General features: G+C 39.4%; 1 protein-coding gene across 2 annotated transcripts in view; it reads right to left on the bottom strand.

Annotated features, from left to right (window-relative positions):
• Positions 1-2,651: 2,651 nt before the first annotated feature.
• The window catches only part of LOC115417558 (TLE family member 5-like), an 89,482-nt gene continuing 64,723 nt past the window's right edge, over positions 2,652-27,410 (bottom strand). Inside the window, exons 5-7 of one of the 2 annotated variants that reach the window (XM_030131580.1) lie at positions 13,677-13,739; positions 12,748-12,822; positions 2,652-5,958 (exon numbers count right to left, since the gene is read on the bottom strand). In XM_030131580.1, the coding sequence (XP_029987440.1) occupies positions 5,734-5,958; positions 12,748-12,822; positions 13,677-13,739 (363 nt within the window). In that variant the 3' untranslated portion in view covers positions 2,652-5,733. Of the gene's footprint in view, positions 5,962-12,747; positions 12,823-13,676; positions 13,740-27,410 lie in introns of both variants that reach the window. The other variant, XM_030131579.1, reaches the window with a different exon arrangement.

The following is a 27,410-nucleotide window of genomic DNA, read 5'->3' as shown; positions in this document are numbered from 1 at the left end:
AAAGTTTGGACTTAAAAAAAAAAAAAGAAAAGAAAAAAGTTTCCACTAGAAATAAGTCAGTTTGTTTCCCCTGCAGACATGCATTGGTGTGTGTTGCTTTGTCTATACGCGCCGCATATCACTATGACAACAACGGTACATACAGTGTGTGGGAGATGGGAGGACGACGCGCCGCTTCATTCACAAGCAGGACAGTGGGTTAGCTTAAACGGACTAAAAAACACAGACCTGTACAACTGTTTACACACGTTGTTTATGTGATTCACACGCGTCAGTGAAGGAGGCGCGAAGGGCTTCAGTCTGGGGTCGCCAGGTGCAACGTTTACCGTCTGTTTCCTGAAATTAAACCATTTTAGAGGCATTCACCTAAAGATGAGTCCAACACAAGTCCTGTTTGTAAGATGTAAAGGTCAGTGTGTAACATTTAGGAGGATCTAACGGCAGAAAGACAACAGAAGAGTCACAGTGTTGTTGTCATTGGTGGGGGTTTTGGTTTGCGTAGATTGAGTTCATCTACAGTGGGAGTGGGTTTCCTCTGAGTCCACCATGTTTCTACTGTGGCTCAGGACGCACGTCTTCGTTCTGTTTCACACCAGGTGTTTGGATGCTTTCCTGTCGTCTACTTTAAGGTCTTTACACACGCCTTCATTTACACGTTCATGTGTGTTTTAACTGTTGTTTATGCCACCGGTCCTTTCACACACAACATGATTCTGAGGGTTTTCTTTGGAAGTGGGTCAATTTTTCTGAGCTTTTGGCAACTGAAGATGTAAACTAATCACACTGTGAAACAACAGCAACAGCCGTGGACCTGTTGGTTTTTATCCACCTGGTTTTGGATGAAAAGTGACTCCAATGTGAAAGACACTGAAGTGAAGGACGACGGCGTCACTGCCAAACCATTAGATTATCAGGATGGTGGAGGTGTTACTGTGATGTTAACATCTTATAATTAAGGAACAGAACACCAAAGAGAATATGAAACTACACGTCAACTTTAATCCGTTACCATTTACAAAGACTGACTTTTACTGAGCAACTGTTGCGACAGTATGAGTAGTTTTGTGTTGTTTAGCGTCACATGTTCAGGGTGTACCCCACCTCCACCCACTGGTGTCCACACAACCCTCCCACTTCAGAAAATGCATGGATGTGTCACAGCCGGTGTGTAAAGACCTTAATCCTGGTAACTGAAAAGACTATAACGGGAAAATATACATACAATGGCCATAGTTCACTTTTCAGAACGCTGCATTCTGCAACGTCACCACTAGATGTCACTAAATATTACACACTGAACTTTGAAGTATTGTTTATTCTAGAAATAAGATTCTTCCTCAGTGTTGTCATTCACAGGGGAGGAGTTTATATAAATTAGAGGCTGACCGATATAGGTTTTTCTAAGGCCGATGCTGATTTTTAAAAATTTGGTCAGCTGATGGCCGATATCTACAGCTGATTTTTGAGGCCAGTACTTAAGGTATTATTTATTTATTTATTTATTTCAAAGCACATTGACCATAAAATACAATAGAAACACTCAGAAAATTACAATTTTTCTGCAACAGTGTAAATGAAATTATTAATATACGTGCACATAGTACTCTTTTAACATGTATTGAACTTCAAGTGCTGCCCACACAGGTGCCCGATCAAATATTTTAGAACATTTTTACCACTGATCAAATATTGGCTTATATTGGCAAAAAAAAAAAAAAAAAAAAGGCAGATGGCTGATATTGAAACAAAATCGATATACTGGCCGGTTGATATATCGGTCTACCTCTAACACAAACACCTTTGTCTGTACTCTACACTTGGATGAATGCAGCCCTTTTGATGTAGGGTCTGAGGCTGACCCACCTGACCCTGACAGGGGAGTTATCACCTGTTCAAATGTGTGTGTACGTCCAAAAAGGACACACTGAACATGTCCAATCTGGTCTACAGCTAAAAGGCCTTCGCTCTAATGACCCCGTTCGACCTCAGCTGAGGACACTGTGGTTGTCCCATGTGTGATTACCCCCCCCCCCCCTTTAAATGATTTAGTCCCACCTGTTGCCCACCACCTGTCACTGATGTTACACTTCAGTCACACATCAGCGGTCCAGGCGGTTCTCACTACTGCACACACTGATGCTCAGTTTGATCCCACTTACACTGAGGAGCCTGAAAACCAAAGTGTCTGTAAATGCCAAGATGCAAATACTCAATTTACAATTTTTTTTGTTTTGTTTTTTGATATTATTTTGTGTGGGATTTGTCTTTATTTCATAAAGACAGTGTATAGACAAAAGGTAGTAAATAAAGAGATGCAGCCAGAGTTAAAGGAGCAATTTGTATAAGAACGGAAACACTACTATTATCAACAGTCACAGAAGTGTGAGGTCTGTTGTCCAAACTCTAGACACTGATCAAAGTAACACTAGTGTCTTATACGTCACCTCCATGGGGAATGTTTTTCTGTAGTTTGAGTTGACAATAGCCGATTGTAAAAGTCTATCCTGAATTTACATAAAATTGCTTGTGTCTGTAAAACGATTGGCTGAAAATGTGCATCAAAACACAACTAACAGTCACCACTGTTGGAACAAGATACATTTATAATCTAGTTCCATTTCAAACTCACCAGTGTGAAAAGAAACACTGAATTTAGCATCACATTTCAATCCTTTATTCAATAAAAACGGCCTTTAGCTGCAAAAAGCAACAGAGCTGCAACTCTCATTTTGCTTTTATTCCTCTCACTTCCTTTCATCGCCACCGAGTGTGATTTAATGCCAGGAGCGGGTGGCACTAACAGTCGCTTGGCAAGAGTTGAACTATCATCGTGTTTCCTGTTCATCCCCTGTCCTTCCACATTCCACATCAATGACAAGAGTTTCGAAAAGACAGTAGGTGATGCCCACCAGTTTAACCCCAACCTGCATGGAACTAAGAGCCTGTCCACATGACAACGAAGCTATAGCAATTTGTAAAAACTGAATATTGTTTCGGCCTTTCGTATGTTTAATGGTATTTTTTGAGAATGGGTCCCAGAGCGGAAAAATCTCAATCTTGTGTGGATAAGCAAAACACCACTTTTTGGAAACGACGCCATACCACATGACAATAAGGAGAAAACCCCGTACGTAACCTCTGGTGGTAACAACAACAACAACAACAACAGCAGATTACAGAGTTGTGTTTGTGCTGCAGGCTCTGATAAGTTTATTAGCAATACTACAACAAAATCCGGTAATATTGTATCAGTTCGACGACCAGCAGAGACGCATAAACAGATACAGATGTCAGATATTTTTAAATCCACCACGGTGTCCTGATAGAAGGGAGACCCGGATGCAGGCGTTCTTCTGTGAATTTAGTGTATCCTGCAGCTCTGACTGTGTTTGCATACATCATCATATACAGGTGTGGTGTGGTATTACACCATTTTAACCCAGTTGTCCTGTTTCCACATGGATGCTGATATTTCTTGAAATGATATGTGTATGGATGCGGAATGTTTAGAATTTGCAAAAGAAAAATACCACGAGCGTTGTCGTCTGGACGTGGCCTAAAACAACCAGGGAGCGTGATATGATTCATGACATAACCTCCCATATTTGTTTTGTCATACGGTCTATTTTCACAGGATTATAAATAGTCTGTTAAACTGACCAGAACATGACAGAACTGCTCTTTTCATGTGTGTTCTCAAAGAACAGGGGAAATACTCGCCCTTTAAGTTTTTTTATATAAATGCTGAGAAACATACATAACTAATGGTATCATTGAAACTGTTTTAAAATATGATTCCTCACCCCTGACTGCTAAGCATGTTTTTGTTTGTTTCTTAAGTAACACAGGGTTGTAAATATTTGTAGAGGGTCAACTGTTTGGTGCTAACCTCAGTAGATATCCCTGCAACACAACACAACACCATCTCTGACACTGTTATTTCTTCACACTCTGTTGATACGGTAAGTTCATTTTCGTGTCCTTTCATAGTACAAAATATTACAAATTGCCCCTTTAACTGTAGCTCCAGCCAACACCCACCTAAGTCGAGGTCTAATCAGACAGGATAATGAAAGCCACTATGGATGCTGCATGTACTTTCATACACTTTACAACATAATGTAGTGGTGCCCTGAAATGGTCAGACCTGTATGTACACAGTGAATCTAAATAAGTTCAAGATAATAATGCACTGTATTTAAATATTCTGTACATAGGGATGTTTCATGCTGATGGTGTTCCCTAAAATAAACTCCATCCTTGTTTTTCTTGAGAACTGGGTTATGGACAGAGACCGGGCCTGACTGCATGCAGAGATTAATGTCACTAGTCTTGTCTCTGTTTATTAAAGTTTGTACAGCAAAGACTGGGGATGAATACGCCCCCCCCTCCCCTCCCCTCCCCTCTGTCATTGTCCTGTCCTTGTTCTACTCAGGCCTAAAGCCAGCGAGGAGGCTTCTGGAAAGAAACACGCTGCCCTCTGCTGTCAAACACTTAACATGCACACTCTGCCTCTTTCTCGCCCTCCCCCTGCAAGTCCGCTCTAATATTAGTGCACATGAAAAATGAAAGAGGTGTTGGGAGGGGTTCAGAGTCAAGAGGCGAATCTCTTCTTCTCGTTACACAATGTAAGACCTCGGCTCTGTTTATTTACTGATGAAATGGATGCGTTTCGTTTAAGGTGCTGGGTGGGTTTGCTGTTATTGAACGTTCCTGACCTTGCAGGTTCAGGTGAGGACTGAACATCGGAGGTGGCTTTGTCAGCTAGTCAGAGAGCGCTCCTAGAAGGTGCTTCTCTTGTTCTCTGTAGAAATTTAGGACAAAATCTGTAGTTTGACACCTGGAGATGATTTATCGTTAATTCTGCTTTCCTGGGAGCTTTAAGCAACTAAAAGCAGACTTTTTTTTTTTTTTGGTTATGATGCAAGTGTAGCTTTAGCCAGCAATTCAACAGCGCCATCTTTCAACGCTGTAGCTTGGGTGATGTCTAAACAATACTCTGATCCATTACAATCCGGTAGTTTAACTCGCAGCCAAGTTTTTAGCCTGGAATGGATGCATGCGAGATGAGCTGCCAAAATAAGTTTTTCTTGAGGGGGAAGGAGAATTTTTGCAAGAATCCTGTGTTATGTCTGACAAGTTTTACGTCTCTGCCAAAGAATCCCTGTTTTTTTTTTTTTCTTTTAGTCTATTTTAACACCTACGGTACAAGTCGGGTGCATTCAGTCTCACGTTGATCAGTCCTGCTTAACATGGACCTGGAGTGGGGAGAGTGGGAGGGATGAAAAAGAATTGGAAACGAGAACAGATAGTGACAAAAGATCAGAAATAGAACAGACAGAAAGTAGTCCTGATACAAAAAAATATAAAAACTAAGCTTAATCACAGGCAAAAAGATGGGAGGATATAGGAAACACTCTGATGGTAAATAGAAGGAAGCAGGCTAAAAAATACCCAGCTGTCTGAAATGAAAAGAAATCAGGACTAAACTGAAATTAGGGATGGATGTCAAAGCCCCAACAAAAGGCTGGATGTCGAGGAGCTGGGCTGTAGTATGTAGGGGGCTAGTTCGAAGGGATCTGAAGCTGTGGTGGAGGGGGTGGGGGTGGGGGGGTTGTGGCCCATGTTAGCTAAGATTAGACAGAGGGAGACCAGGGGAGAGGCTGTAGGCCGAGGGGCACGGATCTGGGGGATACAGGTCTCTGGAAAACAGAGCACGGAGAGGAACGCCATCTAATCAGACTTGTCTCCATCCTCCTCGCGGTGGCTGTCGACTCCGTCACGTGACGCTTTCTCCTCCTTGGCCAGCTGGGCTTGGGAGGCCAGGAGGGAGGAGAGGGAGAAGAGGCCAGAGGAGGTGGTGACGGCGGGGAGGGTTGGTTGGCTCAGGCCCAGCGGCAGGGGGGTCATGGGCAGGGCCAGACCCTGGAGCTGAGACAGCTGGTGAGCCTGGAGCTGCTGCTGCATGAAAACACAACCAGACTCAACTTAGACACAGCAGGAGAAGAGCAGCACACACATCACAACAAAAACACACCTGGGACTAAATATGAAACACGCAGATGCAACACAATACATTAGGTCTGATGCTACATGAACCTTAAGGTGTTAAAAGACCAAAACCAACAGCACTAATGGAAGCCACATATCGTTAGCATCAAAGCATAATCGTCTAAGTCATATTTTTGGCCAAACTGTGATATCTACATAACTTTACTTTCTTAACACTGCAAATTAATTTTATATAGATGTCACAATTTGGCCAAAAATATAACTAAAGCAATTCTTCTATGAGGCACATATCATGCCCCTTCAAAGAAGATTTGCAAGTGATGACCATCAGTTTTTAATACAAAGCCGTATCTGCATGGAAGTGAAATAACCAGGAAACGTCATATGATTCATGACATAACCTCCCATGTTTGTTTTGTTATATGGTCTATTTTGACGGGATAAAAAAAGTCTGTCAAACTGACCAGAACATGACAGAACTTCTCTTTTCGTATGTGTTCTCCAAAAGCGGGGTAAAATAAAGGCGTTGGCCCTTTAACTTTCTTGACATATGTGTTGAGAAACACATACATAATTAATGGTATCATTGCAACTGGTTTAAAATATGATTCCTCACCCCTGACTGCTAAGCATGTTTTTCCTTAAGTAAGATAGTGTTATAATATTTGTAGAGGGCCAACTGTTTGGAGCTAAACTCAGTAGATATCCCTGCAACACAACACAACACATTGCAACACATTACAACACAACACAACACATTACAACACAACACATTACAACACAACACAACACATTACAACACAACACATTACAACACAACAAAACACAACACCACATCTCTGACACTGTTATTTCTTCATACTCTGTTGATAAGGCAAGTTCATTTTTGTGTTATTTTCTAGTACATAATATTACAAATTAGTGCTGCAACAATGAATCGATTAAATTGATCCAAATTTATTCTTAAAAGAGTTGGCAACAGATTCGGCAGCCAATTCGTTGGGTCTTGAGCACGTTAGTATTGAGGCATGCCCACATGGTGCGTAGTGTAACACAAGAAAACGCAGCAGCATGGGTGAGGCTTCGGATGCGGGGCCAGATTATTAAAGCTAGGTTTACATTATGTCTGCGGTGGCCATGGCAACCCCATTTGCCCAAAACGTAGTGCGCCATTTATGTAACAAAACTTAAATATGGATATGGCGCACTATGTTTCAGGCAAATGGGGCTGCTGTGGCCACCGCAAACTTAAGGTAAACCTAGCTTAAGATAGCCTACATGTCGTGATTACTTTAGCCCGCTAGCTAGTTAGACACTATCGTCGTAATTATAACATTTTCATTCATCTCCGTTTATCAGGCCACCGGACTACCTGGTGCTAATCCAAACAATGCTAATTTGATCGCCTATAACCGGAGCTGGTTGAAGACTATAGCTTGCTAGTCTGTAGCCATAACAAGTTTAGGTAGCGGGCTAGTGGTCGCTAACTATACCTAAAGCCATTGCAGGGTTGTAATAATTAGTGACTTGTCTATATTGCTTTGGGTTAAATACCAATCTTTGAGAATTGAATCTTTTGTGTTTATCCGATGAATTGATAAGATATTCAAGTAGTCTACAGGTTAATCGATTGTTGAAATTATCGTTAGTTGCAGCCCTAGGGCTGTGCAATTAATCGAAATTCAATTACAATTTTGATTATTACACGCAACGATTACAAAAATTATGTAATCGAGAAAAAACGATTATTCATTTTGAGTCGTTTTAATTCACACGCACGCAAGCTACCATGAGCTACTCAGCCCCGCCCCCCTCTAAGCTACTGCTGCCTGCTAGCTGGCAGGTCCACCCCAAGAGGAAAGTTGTACCTAGCGGTCTGGAAAAATGGCAGGAGAATCACAGCAGAAGTGCTTGGTAAACAAAAGAGGCAAGTCAAATTCAATTGCATGGAATCACTTTGGGTTTGATGAAGAAGACGAAGAGCAAAAACACATCACGTGCAAAAAGTATTTCGTAGTTGTGTCCGCACCGACCGGTAACAAACCTCTGTAACCATCTAAAGTTTAACCACCGCCACCTTTATCGTAATCTTATGAAAAACTAAAACACATAAAAACAACTCCGTCTACAACTTCGTTCGCAATGCAATCTCCAGTTTCTGAATCTCTTTACGCTGCAACTCCCGTATTAACCTAACCCGTATAACCCTAACGTACGTATTCTAGATGGCTGATGTATACAGAAGGCCTGAACTGAAACCTCACGGCACGCCACTGAATTTACTATGTTTCATACTACATTGAACATACTTGAATTTATAATTTGCACTTTACGTGAGCTTTTTTTTTTTTTTTTTTAATTGCTACAGTTCTATGGCAAGTCTATAGCAGTTTAATTACAGTGCACTATTTATTTACAAAAGGAAACATACTTGAATTTACAGTACACTTATTTGCATTCAAAGATTTTTTTGTTTCGTACAAAAGTGAACATACTTTGTTTTAGTGGTTAAAAGCTTTATTTATGTTTAAAGAGTATATTTTACATTGTTTTGCAAGAAAAAAATAAACAACTTTAAGGTTAACAAATAATCGTTTTTAATAATCGTGATTTCAATTATTGCTAAAATAATTGTGATTATTTTTTTTCTATAATCGAGCAGCCCTATGCAGCCCTATTACAAATCGTCTCTTTAACTGTAGCTCCAGCCAACATCCTCCTAAGTAGCAGCACACAAATCAGAGCAAAAACACACTCAACACTAAATATGAAACACACAGATGCTATACGTTGCACATTAGATCTGATGCTACATGAACCCTAAGGTGCTAAAAGACTGAACCCAACAGCACTAATGGAAGCCACATATCAGAGCTAAAACACATGTTCAAAAGGAGATGGAAAATCTGAGACACATTTGTTATTAATAATAGATTCTATTTTCATGAAAACAACACACGCATCAGGAGAAAGAAAGAAGACACTGAAAAATGAAAAAGTTGAGTGTGTGTGAATGGAAGGCCCCATAAGGTACACCTGCCTTTCATTTAGCGTACAGAAAGACAAATAGTTCCACTGCGCTTTAATCTGTCCCTGATGTGCGCACACGCAACATGATGACACATCAGTGGGTTGATTTTATGACACTCCAGACGAACAGACATAAAAATGTATCTAACTGCAGCAGCTACATCTCTAAACTCTACAGCTCTGTTATACATTCAGAGCTCGGTATTGTCTAATTGTACGTGGAAAAGCTGTACGAGCACCTAAAGAAAGAAAGATATCGACTGGATTCAGAAATAGAATAAAACTAAAGGACAAAAAGTATGTCGCTGCCAGAGATGAAAAAATATGAGCATAGCCGTAGATGAAGAGCAGCAGACACAAAGACAAAGGCCTGTGTTCATCACATGAATATACAGGAGATTCAACACAAGCTCATGCCTGTACACCTTGTGCTTTTCTATGTATTTGTTAGACTTTTTGTATGTGCTGTCCTTTTACCTGGACCAGAGACTAATTCAGGGGTGTCAAAGTCAGTTCAGTTCAGGGGCCACATACAGTCCAATGGGATTTCAAACAGGTGAGACCAGTAAAATAATAGTATATAGTATACTTTATCGTTTTAGTATAAAAAAGTGAAATTACAAGATAAAAATATTTACATTTACAAACTATCCTTTCCCAAAAAAAATGCCAATAACCTGAGCAACCATTACAACTTGAAATTTGTAAAAATAAGTGTAATTTTAACAATTTTATGCCTTATCTTATTATTCATAAATGTACATTACAAATTACAAATTATGGTGGATCTACAAAAACACAAAATATTTAACAACAGTAACTGAAAAACATAGTATTTAACTTCATGACCCAAACAACTGCTGAAGACACAGTGACACCCTTGACTGTTACTGTCTTCTGTGTAGTTTTTGTATTTCTCAAAATTCCTCTAGTGGGCCAGATTGGACCCTTTGGTGGGCTGGTTTTGGTCCACAGGCCATATGTTTGACACCACTGGTCTAAATGATTAAATCATGCATCACAACAGCTGTGTTTTTAGAAAATGTCAAGTGAATATGAAACAAACTTTTGAAAAGACGCAAAAAAAATAAAATCAAAGAAAATACTAATGTGTGTTTCCATAATGCCTGTTGGAGTGAATAAAATGATGCCGCTAGAGGCTGTTATATGACTCTAATTAACAAAATAGAAGAAATAGAGCATTCTATTACTCCTTTCCACTGTGAATGAGTGTGACGATGAATCATATCACAATAAAATAACTATTATTGTTTTATCACATAGCTCTACGTCATATTATGCTCAAAACAGAATCATGAGATCAACTCTAAAAATGAGCAGAATGTATCTGTAGAGGGGCTGCATATGTTGAATATTCAGCCATAGTTTTAAGTTTTCCATTTATATTGTCGACATTAATATTTGATCATTTGTTTCCTTCTTCGTTGAAAATTTGCATAAAATGACAGATAAAATTTTATCAGTTTATTTGTGAAGAATATCATTCAGAATTAGGTTAAACAGTTGAATTGGTATACATAGTTGACATCTAATTTATATTTGGGTTGGGCCAAAGTGCTTTACGCAATGTCTGAAAAGAGTTTTAAAGTGACTTAAATTGTTGGGATTATTCACCTACCGAAGGTGAATGAAATGCCCATCCCTATTCCAAAAGTAAAAAGCAGAGGTGTGTTTAAGTCACACATGTAAGTCTCAGATCACAAAGGTGCTGTACGTAGGATCGGGGCCAAAACTGGTACTGCAATCACATTCAAAATACTGTAGAGCAGGGGTGTCAAACTCATTTTAGTTCAGGGGCCACATTCACCCCAATATGATCTCAAGTGGGCCGTACCAGTAAAATAATAACAGTGAAAAAAGTAAAATCACATTATGATAATGTTTACATCTACAACATTTCCTTAAAAATCTGAATAACGTGAACAACTTGAAATGTCTTAAGAGAAACAAGTGCAGTTCTAACAATGTTCTGCCTCAGTTTATCATTTACACATGTGCATTACAACTTACATTACAATTACAAATACACAAAACATTTAGTAACAGGTATAATATTGATAAAATTGCATTTACTTTTCTCAGTACATTTCACGTTGTTGATATTTTTTCAGGTTATTCACATTTTTTGTAAAAGGATAGTTTGTTAATGTAAACATTTTCATGTAATTTTACTTTTTTTTACACTAAAACAAAGATAAAATCTGCAGTTGTCATTATTTATAGTTTATTATGATAGTATTTTTCTGGTCTGACTCCATTGAGATCTAATTGGTCTGTATGTGTCCGTATGGAACCTGAATTAAAATGATTTTGACACCATTGACTGTTAATATCTTCTGTGTAATTTAAATTTTGGCATTTCACAAATGCATTCTACGGGCCAGATTGGACCCTTTGGTGGGCTGGATTTGGCCCCTGGGCTGCTTGTTTGACACCTGTGCTGTAGAGTATGGTATCCCCTCTCCCTCCCCCTCCCCCCAGACTAGAGGTTGCCCGATCCCACATGAGCGTCTACTACAAGGTGCTACCATGGCAAGTGACGAGTCCTACACCAGTATAAATACCGGCCCGGTCTCTTCACCTGTGCTCGGGCTGCAGCCTCTTCACCTGGTGGCTCTCATCGGGCAGTGAGACGGGGGACGGGGTGAGACCGTGATCCAAGCCTGGGTGAAGAGACTGCAGCTCAGGCCCAGGTGAAGAGACTGGGCTGGTTAACTTCAACTGTACTGATCTAAGTCAAATCTTTCGTCTGTGTGACTGAAGTAAGTCTCAAGTCAAATCAAAATCCGATCAAATTTTATTGACGAGGGGGCTTCAAAAAGTTCATAGCTTTGATAAGTTTTAAATCACAGGATCCTCAGTTTTACATAGATGAACTTAAAGGCTGATGTCAACACTTGCAGAAGTGTACTGACCTAGATGGAGCAAATGTTGAAAAATTAACAACTGTTTTTTCCAACTGTCTTTTTTCTACTAACTTTTTGAAGACCCCTGATCTATAGCACCAAATCATGAAAAAAGTTATCTCATGACACTTAGAGCTGGCCTAAACTAGACTCTTAATAAAGTCCTAAATCATCTCATAACCTCAGAATTCTAATTACACACAACTATATTTTAGCACACTTATTAAGTACATTTCTTTAATTATCATACTGATAATATATTGTCTAGTACATATTGTACAAATTGCTGTTCTAATTTTGTGCCTCAATAGAGTGTTTTAATATGTCTATTTGATAAATACGAGTTTTTTTCTTTTTTGTTGTATTAATCATTTCTTTCCTGCTACTTTTATTCTACTTGAATGGAGCAACTGTAACACCCACTAATTTCCCTCTGGGATTAATAAAGTATTCTGATTCTGATTGATTAATTATCATGACTTAAGTCTGACTCAAGCCAAGTCATGTGACAAGTCCTCCCCTCTGGTAAGAAGAAGTTTTTCCATGTGGTCCTTTTAAATAAACTACTCACTGACATGTCATGTATCATGACATATGTCTTTATCTGGCCATGAAATGACCTGTATCGGATATGAGGTTTTGGTCCTACGGCTCAGTGCAGCAAACTGTTACCAGATAAAAAAAAAAAAATCTTGCAAAGCTGATGTAAAAAGTAATTGAAGTGACGATAATGATCAGTAATTGGCCACAGGTTGGGCTGGGGGCTGGAACGTCGTACCCTTATGATGGAGTTCATCTCTGGGGGGGTGACCTGCTTGGCCCTCTCTATGGCTGCCAGGACCTGCTGCTGGTGCTGGGGACAGGAGGGAGGGGGAGTGACAGGGGGTGTGTGTGTGGGGGGTGAGGGGTGGGGGTGGGGTGGACACAATAAAAGCCAAACAGAAACGTGGGCAAGAGATTTTGGGGGGTGAGGGGGTGGGAGAGAGAGAGAGAGAGACAGAGAGAAAGACAGAGAGAGAGAGAGAGAGAGAGAGAGGTGTAGAGGTTAGATCAATATCAATAGTCCCAACAGAGACAACACGACTCTGGTGATGCACCCCCCCCCCTCCCCTCCATTCCCACCCCCTCCCTCCCTCTGGCCATTCTCCTATTCATCCAGTCATACGCACACACAAAAGCCTCATGTGACACCGGAGAATGGATGGTCAGCCGGTGTTCTGTAATGGGTGGAGGTCAACCCCCTGGTGGGCAGATAAGAGCATGGCTTATCTGAATCACACAACCATTTATTACGCTGACACACACAAACACACACGTATAAAGGAAAAGAGCAGAGGCGGCAGTGGAGGGGGAGGTCAAATAGGGAGGAGGGGGAGGAGGAGGAGGAGGTGAAAATAGACAGTAGAGGCGGGAGGAAATATTGAATCCGGCGGAGGAGAATCATGAAGGAAACGGCGGGGGGAAGGGGAGGATGAAGTGAAAGTGAGAGTGAGGTGGAGAAGGAACACAGGAAGCCCAGTGATGATGAATGACGTGAGTGGAGATGTGGAAGGAGGAAGAGCGAGGGGTCACGGAGGCGGGGAGGTAATGAGGCAGGAATGAGGATGATCTCATTCCAGGATGTAAGGAATAGGGCTGGGGGTCGGGGGTCACTGACGTCTTTGTGGTAGTGTGTGTGTCTGAGTGTGTGTGTGTGTGTCTGCTTACCTCCTGAGACAGGTAGGGCAGGACTTGTGCACAGATCCCATTTAATCTCTTCACGATTTCAGCCTGTTGAGAAAGAGACATTTAGCAAATTAAAAGGCAGATTTTCTCGAGGCATCATTAACTAATACACCTTCCTTCCACCTTGACAGCGCTTCAAAAGCCGAAAGCAACCATTAGGTTTGTTATCATTTTCAAGATGATGCAGACCTGTGTTTTGAAAGTACTTTGATCAAGCAGTACTTTGTACAGAAGCAAAGAGGGGCTTTTAATGGCAGCTTTCAGTCCCATGTAGCAGAGTTGTAGTAAAAAGTACAGACCAGGGGTGTCAAACTCATCTTAGTTCAGGGGTCACATCCAGTGGGTTAGAACAGTAAAATAATAACAGTGAAAAAAGTACAATTTAAGTTAAAGTTACATTATGAAAATTTTTACATCTACAAAGCTTCCTTAAAAATGTGAATAACATGAACAACTTGAAATTATGTTCTATCTTATTTACATATGCAGTACAATTTACAGATCACAGTGGATCTTCAGACAAAAAACATTGAATAAAAGGCAGAATATTATTAAAACTGCATGTATTTCTCTTAAGACATTTCAGGTTGTTCATATTTGTTCAGGTTATTCACATTTTTTGTGAAAGGATAGTTTGTAAATGTAAATTAATTTTCATGTGATTTTACTTTTTTACACTTAAATAAAGAGAAAAATTTGGGGTTGTCACTATGTATAATGTATATATGTAATTAAGATTATTATAGTATTTTACCGGTCTGACCCACTTGAGATCATATTAGTCTGTATGTGACCCCTGAGAAAAGATTTTGGGACATTTGATTGTTAATATCTTCAGTGTAATTTTTGCATTTCACATATTCATCCCACAGGCTAGACTGGACCCTTTGTCGGACCGGTTTTGGTCCACGGGCCGTATGTTTGACACCTTTGGTACTGACAAAGAGATGTGAAGGAAGAGGACAAACTGCTGCCTTCAGTCCAAAATGGTGGGAATGTACCTCTGGTGCTGCAAAATCCTGTTGCAATGGAACCATGTATTAGCCTTTATTTTTGTCAAACTCAGTTCTTTTTTTTCATCTCTGCTTCTCAATCTCTGGTGTAAAATGGGCCTTACCATATATATATATACATATATATATATATATATATATATATATATATATATATATATATATATATATATATATATATATACAAGCCCGGATTAACCATATGGGCAAATGGGCAATTGCCCAGGGGCCCGCGATGTCTGAAGGGCCCTGGGTAGCTCGGGCATAACGAAAATATCTGGTTATCTTTTGCTTATAAATGAAACTGTCCGCTGTCCGGAGCTATTGCACTGCACAGAAACCCTGCTCCTGCTGTCTGTGACCGTGAGCTGAGACCCTCTCCTCATTGGTCAGTCCAAAAAGCGAATCAGCTGTGACGCAAATCAACGTGCGTGCACTGAGCGGGATGTGAGACGTCAAGAACTATGCGACATACGTACGCGAATCAAAACGATGTTTACATTGCACTTACTTTAACTCTCTTGTTGAATTCTGAGGTGACAAGTGGATTTCTGTTTAACTCTTTCTTCGCCAATGACGAGATTTTCCGTCATTGCGTGTTTTCACTGTTATGCTATAGTTGGAGGTGTTGCGGATCATGTGAAATACTTTCCTTAGTCCAAAAACAAACAGTTGAGCAGTTTTTTCGGAAAAATGAAGGACCGGGTTTAACGCTTTTGCACTGGAGTCTCCGTATCCCATGGCAACGCATCCAGCGGCAGTCACTGAATGAGGAAGTGCAGACTGTGCAGGAACCGCGCGCAGTTTCAAAAGCCTTAAAGATGATTATGGAGACAGAGTCTGACAGTTCAATATGTGATGGAGCTACAGAAGAACCATTTAGAGACAGGAACGGAGAAATAGAAGGTGAGGGAGACGGACACGGAACACGGGAAACACGGAGCGGCTCAGGTCCGACACGGAGATGGGATGGGGGGGCACGGAGCGACACGGAGAAAATGACAGACAGGAGGAAGAGAAAAGAGACATTTCTAGGGGACATTCAAGGAGAAGACAGACAACCAGACGTGGGACAAGACAAAGGACAGCTAGTGTTCATCTGTTAGAGTGAGTTCAGATTCAGACTGAGGACACAGAACAGATTCAGCTGTAGAATGTCAGCAGGGACAGAGGTAAGACACTGTTTGATTTAGCTTTTGTATGAAATAAATAAATAAATACATATATTCATCCAAAGATAAATAACTACATGTCCATATAATTATTTACAGATCAAACACAGCAGGTGGTCCAACAGGAGGATGTGGTGCAGCCAAAGAAAGGCCAGAAATCTGCAGTATTTAGTGAATTTGTTTCTTTTTTTCTTGAAAATGAGGAATATTGAAGTGTTTATATCAAAAAGCTAAACTAATATGTTGTTACGTATAACTGATGTATGTCAAAGTGTAAAGTTTAGAAGGAACCTGGTGCTTTAGAGGATGTTTGGTCTAAAGTTTGGTGTGGATTCCACTAACATTTTGCGGAATGATGGAATATCTTAGAGCTGTTTGTTATTATTATTGTTGTTATAATTATTTTATTTTGTGATTTTGAATACAGTGTTACGGTTGGTAAAGAAGAAAGAGTCAAAAATGTAAATAGGAAATCAGTTTTATCTTGAAAATCAATGTCTTTGAAAAAATTCAATTTTCTCAGTTTTTTGCTCTAAATTCATTTTTTTCCTGAAAATGACCAATATTCAAATATTCATATCTCACGAACGAATGAAGATAGAATAAAATCGTTTTTTGTGTTTAAAAGTTGAAGTTCTGTTCTTTCTTTTGATGTATTCAGTGTTCACATACTCCTAACACAACATTTTCAGTGAGCCTCCAAAGATTAGTGAAAAAGACCAAAAAGGCTGGCGCTGGCTACCAACTCACTGGAAAATGCTCTGGCGGGGAAAGAGTTAAAATTCATATCTGAGTCTATCAGATGATGTTTGTGTTTTGTCTGTGGGCTTTTTCTGACGATTCAATACATTTGTGTTGGCAAAAAGTGTTCTTAAATATATACTGGATACTTCGGAAATGGTTTCTTATTTATTTTTTGTGAAAATGGAGGACACTTCCCTCTCTTTCTAATGTAGTGGATCAATTTTAGATTATACTGATGCTAATGTGTTTTGTTTTCATATCATCATATGCAAGTGAGTGGCCTTGACAAGAGGCTATAGTGGTGCACTTGTAGTTCTACGAGCATTTACACATTTGTACATCAAAATGCATTTGATGATAGTTAGATATTGAAGTATGGGGTATATTTACATATATTCCTGGAACTTATTCTGTATTTTGCCAGATTATAGGGATCCTGGGGTTGTGATGATAGGGCCCTTGAATATTGTTGCCCAGGGTACAATGAAGTGTTAATCTGGCCCTGTATATATATATATATATATATATATATATATATATATATATATATATATATATATGTGTATGTATTAGGGCTGTGCAATTAATCGAAATTCAATTACGATTTCGATTATTACACGCAACGATTACAAAAATTATGTAATCGAGAAAAAAACGATTATTAATTTTTAGTTGTTTAATTCACACGCACGCAAGCTACCATGAGCTGCTCAGCCCCGCCCCCCTCTAAGCTACTGCTGCCTGCTAGCCGGCAGGTCCACCCAAAGAGGACAGTTGTACCTAGCGGTCTGGAAAAATGGCAGGAGAATTGCAGCAGAAGTGCTTGGTAAACAAAAAAGGCAAGTCAAATTCAATTGTATGGAATCACTTTGGGTTTGATAAAGAGCAAAAACCCAATACGTGCAAAAAGTGTTTCGTAGTTGCGTCCGCACCGACCGGTAACACAGCAAACCTTTTTAACCATCTAAAGTTTAACCACCGCGACCTTTATCATAATCTTATGAAAAACTAAAACACATAAAAAAAAGTCCGTCTACAACTTCGTCCGCAATGCAATCTTCAGTCTCCGAATCTCTTTACGCTGCAACTCCCGTATTAACCTGACTGAAACCTCACGGCACGTCACAGAATTTACTATGTTTCATACTACACTGAACATACTTGAATTTATAATTTGCACTTTACGTGAGTTTTTTTTTATTGCTCCAGTTCTATGGCAAGTCTAGAGCAGTTTAATTCCAGTGCACTATTTGTTTACAAAAGGAAACATACTTGAATTTACAGTATACTTATTTGCATTCAAAGATTTTTTTGTTTCGTACAAAAGTGAACATACTTTGTTTTAATGGTTAAAAGCTTTATTTATATTTAAAGAGTATATCTTACATTGTTTTGCAAGAAAAAAATAAACAACTTTAAGGTTAACAAATAATCGTTTTTAATACTCGTGATTTCAATTATTGCTAAAATATCGAGCAGCCGTTTTATATATATATATATATATATATATATATATATATATATATATATATAAATTATATACAGGGCAGGGAAGCAAAATTTACAATGAACATTTAGTTGTTTTTTTCTCAGCAGGCACTATGTCAATTGTTTTGAAACCAAACATATATTGATGTCATAATCATACCTAACACTATTATCCATACCTTTTCACAAACTTTTGCCCATATGAGTAATCAGGAAAGCAAATGTCAAAGAGTGTGTGATTTGCTGAATGCACTCGTCACACCAAAGGAGATTTCAAAAATAGTTGGAGTGTCCATAAAGACTGTTTATAATGTAAAGAAGAGAATGACTATGAGCAAAACTATTACGAGAAAGTCTGGAAGATACTATTAAAGAAGAATGGGAGAAGTTGTCACCCCAATATTTGAGGAACACTTGCGCAAGTTTCAGGAAGCGTGTGAAGGCAGTTATTGAGAAAGAAGGAGGACACATAGAATAAAAACAGTTTCTATTATGTCAATTTTCTTGTGGCAAATAAATTCTCATGACTTTCAATAAACTAATTGGTCATACACTGTCTTTCAATCCCTGCCTCAAAATATTGTAAACTTTGCTTCCCCACCCTGTATATATGCAGTCTAAAGTGAGAAAGAACGCAGTAGAGATTTTACTTTTACAAGGGAGAGTCAAAAAGAAATGTAATAGTTCTAATGTTACAGCCCCAGCAGTTCTACAAAGAAGGAATTGACCAATGAAAAGACAGATTGCAAAAATGTTTTAAATTTGCTAAGATATTAAAACACCATCCATGACTATTTGCAGCAGCACAAAAACACAGCTTCTTTGCACTTGTAGCCAATGGTTTTTAATGCTTTTTAATGGACCTCAAATAAATTTAATGCCCATGCCCAATTGCAGATACAGTTTTATATACACATATGGTTTACCATCGACAGGCTTTAAACAGGTTCTGAATAGCTCCTCCTCCAATCACTCCTGCTGAAACTTGCATTTTCTGATTTTTCCGACATTTGCTAATATTCCCTCTGCTCTTTCGCCACAGCATGAGCACGCTCACAGCACGTTGCATTCCAAGCATCCAGTGTTGTGACTTCATGCATCGGGCATAAACAATAGCCAATTAAAGGGTTCCGCATGTCAATTATCACACTATACCTCTGATCAAAATTATTGAATTTTTATATAATCAAAATAAATTGTGAATAACAATGCTTTTTTTCACCATCAAGTGTATTTAATTTTTTAATGCCTCTGGACATTAAATTTAATTCTTTTCAATGCTATTTAAGGCTTTTATTTTCACAACATCTATTTAATGACTTTTAATGCTTTTAAATGACCTGCAGAAACCCTGATACATGTTGTTTTGATTCACAGTAAACTACAGGGCTTTTGTGCTTTGTTATGGAAATGTGGCACATTGATTTGTGTTTTGTACTTAACCCATAAAGACCCAAACATCCGCCACTGAACAAAATCATCTACTGATCTCAAATGTTTAATACCTGTTGATCCACTAATTCTAACAATACATGCAAACAATTGGTGTAAAATGCAGTTTGTCATCTTCGACCACATTGATTCACCAATAAAACCCATGAAGTTTGATAAATGACAGCTGATGGACATACTGGCTTTATGATCAGTTATTGATATATTTGCTGAAAAAGTCACTTTTATTTCAGTTTTCTCTGTCTCTGATCTGATCTCTAAATAAATAAAGAACTAATGCTTAATGTTTCCTGCAAAGGATAATTAACCCATAAAGAGCCGAAGAGCCACTGGTGTAAGACTAACGCATCTGATCGAAAAGGTTTAATAACGTCTGATCCACGAAACCTATCAACATGTTGAAACAATTGGTGTAAAACACAGTTTGTCATCTTTTCATGCTCATCAGATCCATTTTGACGTTCAGAGGCTCCGTAGTTACTGTGGAAACACCGTCATCTTCTACAACATTGATTCACCAGTAAAACCCATGGAGTTGGATCAAAGACAGTGGATGGAAACACTGGGTTTATGTTCAGTTAATGACAGATTCACTGGAAAAGTCACTTTTTCTTCAGTTGTCTGTTTCTGGTGTAATAGCCCTCAACTTTAATCTGAGCTATTATGAACATCTACATGATCAGTAAATTAAATATAGGAAAATACCTGATTTACAATGAAAAAACATGCAATTCAGAGGATAATATCATAATAAATGGTGATAAATCATTTAAGAAAGGTTGAATACAGAGAAAAAATCATTTGGGAACTGCCACAAAAGTAGCGCTGGGTCTTTATGGGTTAAATTACCTTTTTTTTTCTTTTTCTTTACCCAGGATTCAGTTATTGTTTGTAGCATTTGTTTACATTTTTTTTAAAGGATTAGAGGATAATAAAGGGGGGGAAAAAACACAGAATATCACCAGATTTAGCCTTTAAACCCTCATTAAAGGTAAACTGTGAATCAGAGATTCAACTCACAACCTCAGCTGTATGAGAACCAGCATCTATGACCTTCTGAAACCGGGACACACATATCTGGCATCATACGTGTTCTCATCCACACACACTGATAGCAGCTTCTTTTTATTCGCCTCATTAATTAAGTTGCTTGTACTCAATACTCTTCCTCAGAACTGACGGATGCACACGCGAACACACACACCCACACACATCAATCACCCACACGTTGGTCGTCCTCGTTGTGCAGGCTGCCTGTCTTTCTCACATGCAGGTCTATTATCACATTTGGTTGGTAATCATCCAATCCGTCTGAGATATGCAAAGCAGCAGTAATTGTGTTAGAGCCTAATTCGTGGCAGGATGAGAGCGGGGGCCCTCCGAACAGTCATTAGGCATGCAGAGCACAGCTTCCCCATCAAGCGCTTCACTCCTATCCGCTCATCATTACACACACCCCCTCCCTGACATCTCCAAAATGTCTCTCTAAAATGTCTCGGTGGGACCGGCTGCGTGCTAACCCTAACCACCGCTGCGCCTCGTCCTCCCTCTTTCACTAACCTTTTTACCGTCGATCTGCGCTTTCAGCCACGCTCCTGCCTCCTCTTTTATCTGCGCATCCTCTCATCGTCCTCCCTGTCTCTCCCTCAGTTTTTTTTTCTTGGAAAATCTGAATGTTTTTCTTTTATTCTCTTGTTACATTTTACTCTGAGAGCTACTAGAGCCCACAATCATTGACAGGAGCGTTCTACATCCACAAGGAATCACACACACTATTAAACCGGCCACGCTGACGGAACAATATGACTGAAGACTCAATGCTTACATTCATATGTTCTTTAGAATAGGACACTTACATGGAAAGAAAGGTCTTCACTCCTGTATTAACACAAGGACGAAGGCACAGCACAAGGACTGACACTTCGCTCCTGTGTGAAGTTCAATATTTGTCTCGTACTTCATCTTTAGAATACAACTAGACTATGACAAGTAGTTTTTGTTAGAGTATTTCAAAAAGCATGATCTTTACACAATACGGGCAAAAAACTTTATTATACTACCTTTAATGAACTACATTTTAAAGGCAGATGTTTGTCTTCTAGTCACATAGTGCATTGTTAGTGGCAGAGAACACCTGTAATTTCACTGCACAACCTGTGTAATGACAATAAAGCCTATTCTATTCTATTCTATTCTATTCTATTCTATTCTATTCTATTCTATTCTATTCTATTCTATTCTATTCTATTCTATTCCCTATCAGGGTTGTTCTGCAGTTTCATGGTCCACCATCCAGTCTCAGAGCAGGGTGTTCCTACCATTAGCAGCACCACCACTGTAAAGTCAACATGGAGAACATCAAAACTAACTGAAGGACTTTTACGCTTTGGGTTTTAAGCTTTAGAGATTTTTTTTTTTTTAATGTATTATCTGCTGTAGCTTATCCAAGTTTTTGTAAAGAACTACCACAATGATAATAGAACGGTGAAATTGTATTTGCTTATATTGAAAAACATTAACTGACCTGCACAAGCACCCTGTAAAGGTTACTTCTAACTTTTAACATAAAAAATGCAATAAAATGACTTAAAAATGCTCTTACAGGTATTCTTTACAGATGAACACAATAACACTATATTATATAATAACTTAACCCCTTGAAAAAAGACATTCTGCAGATTGAGTTTCTTTTACTGAATACAATAAAACACATTTTGCTGAAAATACTGTTCAAATGTAATATTATGTAAATATTTTAGCAAACAATTACTTTCTGTTCACTGTATTGGTTGCTTGGTGGATCTGGAGTATTTAATTTACATTACATTCATAAATTCAGGCAGAAGCTCCTGAACTGCACCATGATGTTGTCAGACTATATTCAGGTATAAGAACACACAGCAAAAACAACATAAATGATGGTTTACTGTGTGCATGCTCATAAAAATACACAAAAACAAGTTATTTGGAGGAAATCTCCAAATAGATCATACTTAAAAAAAAAAAATCTCACACTCCTATAACAGATATTAATGTGGACATTGTATGAACACACCTAACAGCCGTAAAAATAACAGGAAAAAGAAATGTAAGTGCCTTATCTAGTCTGCTGTTTGTATGAGGAAGGGTCATTTTGATCCATTTAGAATTTTGTGTCATTTTCAGAGTCTGGTAAGAGGAAAAGTCCAAAATATACACCAGATCTGGTTTTATGTGGGAGTTCTAGAGGAGGGTTTTGCAGCTGCACGTGTCATATAGATGGCTTGATTGGCAAAATGCATGAAATTAATTCAAATGTCAAGGGACAGTAGTTTCTTAGCTGTTATAGATACAGACCTAATAAAGTCAGGTCCATAAGTAGCTGAACAATGACACAACTCATGACCTGGAAAAGCATTTTCAGAGACGATGGTGTTGTCCATGGGTTCCAGACTTCAGGTTGTTGCTGACAGTGAAAGATTTTTTAATCCAAGTATTGAAAACAATCCTCTGTTCATCCAAAAACCTTGGTTTGGAGGGACTTTGTGTTTAACTGTTAAAGCTGCGTATGACTTCCATCACCAATTTTTCATCAAATCTCTAAAACCGAGCCTAAGTATCACAAATCTGTAAGTCTTTCCGTGATTATGGACCTGAATCTCTTCCCTCACAGTGAACAATTTCAAAGTGTACTCCACCATTAACAATTCATTTGTTTACAAACTGAGCCAGTAGGTCACTTGGGCATTTTAGGAAAGTTGCCGCGACGTGCACTGTGGGAAGCGGAGCTCCACGCAGCCACAGTAGCAGCAACAACAAACATATCGACCAAGCGAAAGCAGGTGCATGGAACTCTGCTTCCCACAGTGGACGTTGTGACAAATTTCCGAAAATGCCCAAGTGACCTACCGGGTCAGTTTGTAAACGCATAGAGGATTAGATAGAGGATAACCGGTTGAAAAGTTATTAACCATTGTAGATCAGTAGATGCTTCTGGTCGCCAGCTAATGTTTAGCTAGGTCTTAGAGGGTTGAAATAGTTGTAATAATTCCTAAATGCATAATAATAATAGATGGGTGCATGTGCACGCAGTGACTGGCAGTAAGGAGTTTGGTGCTTTTATGTTCGTTTTGAAGGAATAAAGGAGATGAGCTCCAGGGGAATGTTCGCTTCCAAAAGGATTTGAAGGACTGTTGTGTCATGGCTTTCACCGAACAGGACCACAACTCCGATTGCGCCACGGATGGCTTCAGGACCCCCTTCCGCCTTAACCACAATACTGAAGTAATGGGTAAAACACAGGGAGGTGGGGTATGTCTGTATATGAATGAACGATACTGCAGCTCTGTTATTATCACACAACAAATCTGGACACCTGACATTCAACTTTTGTTGGTGCCGTTGCAAATTAAAGTTTGCGAAGTTTCAGGAGGTAGTGAAAAGGTAAATGAGCTTCACAACAGTGGGAGACTTAGAGGAATTAGTAACGCATCGTAAGTTTCACTTTCACTTTGCAAAGGGAAATGTCGATCCTGCCTCCTGCACTGTATTTGATGTTGTACAGAGATTACAGACCAGAGGCTCCAAACTTTATATTGGGTGATTTTAATCATGATTTGCTGAGGAAGACCCTGTAAATTTCTATCAGTATGTCTCCTGTCTTGCCTCAGAAAGTCTGCCAGCATCAATGGCTTGTCAACAAATGTGCGAGTATTACCAAGATAGAGATTTTACCACAGTTGTTAAAGACAATACCGTTTCTTGACTTTAGGGGGACCCCACAAGCAAAAGTTCTGTGTTGTTGCTTTAAAGCCGAAAGTCCACACTTCAGTCACATCTCGATTGTTTCATTTAAAATCCAGTGTAGTGGTGTACAGAGGCAAAATGACCACATCTATGTCACTGTCCAAATATCTACAGATCTAACTATATTTGGAATGTCTCCATAAGTTACGTGAATTTTCATGTAAACAGAGGAATCTGAGAGGTTTGGAAATACGTCTGAAACTAGTCCTTTAATATGGAATGACCCTGTTTTCTGTGTGAGTCCAAAGGAGACCCCTAATTTACAAACGGTCACTTCCACTATCTGCAAATGAAACACAGATCCATGAGTATGTTGTCAATGATGAGACACATTCATTGGGAGACAAAATGGAAGAATATACCATTCATCATATTCAATGTCCCTTCCACAACAAAACCCTGCTTCTCCTTATTAAGACAAAACTGAGGGAAATAAAGAGCCAGCAACACGAGATGAGGAGAGCGAACAGAGTATAGAGAGGCCGTTTCCGAATTGAGTAGGACAGTGTGATCAAGAGGGAGTGATTGAATATGTGAGAGTGCAAGAGAGAAAGAAAGAAAGAGAGGGAAATAGAGAAAGAGATGCAAAGAGAGAAAAGAGGATGAGGAGGAGGAGCACATGGGAGGAAACAGGCTCAGTACAATAGGCCTAGACATGAATGCTCCTCGACACTCGTTTCCACACATCCCCTTCAATTTCAACTCTCTAATGGAACCAGCTTCCACACCCACTCGTACAGTGCACAATGAAAGTGGGAGCACACACACATTCACTCAGAGGATAAGCACACACGACCAACAGACAACAGTTGCTTATGAACGTGTGGCTGTGACACACACGCATTCACACATACACAAGCAAATGCGGTGACAGAGGTGAATATGTGCACAAACTCTCGTGTTGGCGGGCTCAATCCACACACAATAAAAATAGCAGGGGGCCAAAAGCAGAGAGCAGCAGAGAGCATGAGCAATGCACAATATCACAAAGACTGTGGAGACACACACACACACGCGCACACACGCACACACACATATACACACACACACACACACACACATACACACACACACACAACCCCACTTGTGACTGCGAATTTCATTCCTGTCAGATAAAGGAAAAGGGTGTGATGAATTGAATTGTACACATAATGCCCTGTGTGTGTGTGTGTGTGCGTGTGCGTGTGCGTGTAACCCTCATGTATCACAGTGGTTGCCTTGTGCTTCCTACTGCAGAGTTTGTGTGGACGCATAAATGGGAAGGTCTTTAAATCATGTGAGCCACTACTTGTGTGTGTGTGTGTGTGTATATATATATAGGTGTGTGTGTGTGTCTGTATGTGCACATTTGTCAAAGTGTTTCTTGCTTCTTCCAATATGGCTGTCAGTGTGTACGCCGTCAATCATGGGACAGTGTGTAGACAGGTGGTGGCAGGCGGGGTCACTGATATGAGCTGGCCTTTCGGAGGCCCATCGCTCTCGTCCTCCTACAGCCTGAGCATAAATTACTTGCCCAGCTTCACCTGCACAAACTGATGTATGGACACGGTGTCTGAGTCTCTCCTCTGCCCAGGGGAAAGAGTCCTTCTCCTTTTTAGCTCTACTCAACCTAACTGCACCATTTTTTATTGTTTTATTGTTGTTCTTATTTGTGAACAAACAACCAGAAAACTGCAGATCTGCTGAAACTCTCAGTTCTTTTTAAATCAAGGTTAAAAACTCATTTGTTTACAGCTGCCTTTGATCAGAGTAGTTTTTTCAATTCTAATACCAGTACTGCAACTCACAATTTTAACTGTCATAATTGATTTAACATTAAATTCTTAAATTTTGGCAAGCTTTTGTTTTAACTATCTCTTATTCCTGTTTTAATTTCCTTCTTTATTTTATTTATTTTTTTAATCTTTTCTGCAATTTCCTTTTGTTTAATGTTTTAATCTCTATGATTTTAATGTAATTTCATGCCTTTGTAAAGCACTTTGAATTGCCTTGTGTATGAATGGTGCTATATAAATAAATTTGCCTTGCCTTACAGAACAACCACTGTTCGTACAGTTTTGATAATAAAAAGATGTTTAAAAAAAAATGCTTCACCACTATATTCAAAAGGTACCTGTAGTGAATTTTTATTCCTAGCCATTTCAAAAGATCACGTATAATGTACACTGTGCTGTCAAATGACAATAAAGAAATCTGTAATCTGTAATCTGTAATACTAGCGGTTCTGTCCGGTAACATTATAACCCGTTGTCAAGTATGTGAGTACTAAATCACTCTTCCGTCAGTCAGTCATGGTCAGTGACATGTTTCCTCCTTCATGGGCTGTTCCAGCATCGGTAGTGACACAGACTGGTTGTATTGTCTGATTACCTGGGCTGTGATGAACTGGTCACTGATCCCGTGCAGCAGACACCAGTCTAAGATGACACATTATCAGCCAGTGCTGGGTCGCATCTCTAGGACAATGGCGAAGTGCAAAGCTTACAGCTGCACAAACAACAAGCACAAACACATGCTTTCCACTCAATCTCTCTCACTGACTGCTGCTTGTTTACTCGCACTCAATCACACGGAAACAATGGTGGTACGTAACTTACAGCCGACAATTGCTGCTCCCCATAGGTTCTGCCCATATGTGAAATTCACGTAATGAAAGGGTCCAGTGTGGTGCATTTATGGCAATTTTTTGTTACTGAATTTGCGCCTCTCTTGTTTATAATACACAAAGCATAATTAATGTCGTAAGCATGAGCAGTACAGGTTCACTTTAAGATGAGTTATTAAAGGTGGGGTCTGAGATGTTTTTCTGGAGCATTTTTTATCATATTCCTTAAAATCCCCATCACACCCCGATTACAACTAATTAATTAAATGCTCTAACACAAAAATAAAAAATAAAAATCAGTCACCTGTGGAACGGACAGGACTGAAAAAACACCATCCAATCATTTTGAGCGCCCATGCAAAGTGATTGAACGGTGATATGTCTATCTAACTCAACTGCCATTCCCCCCTCCCCCCCTCTGTGCGTACCCCTCTTCGCATTCCCAGAGGCTGGAGCG

Source organism: Sphaeramia orbicularis, chromosome 4, assembly GCF_902148855.1.
Source record: "Sphaeramia orbicularis chromosome 4, fSphaOr1.1, whole genome shotgun sequence".
Taxonomy (NCBI): domain Eukaryota; kingdom Metazoa; phylum Chordata; class Actinopteri; order Kurtiformes; family Apogonidae; genus Sphaeramia; species Sphaeramia orbicularis.
This window is presented reverse-complemented; position numbering and strand designations above follow the sequence as displayed.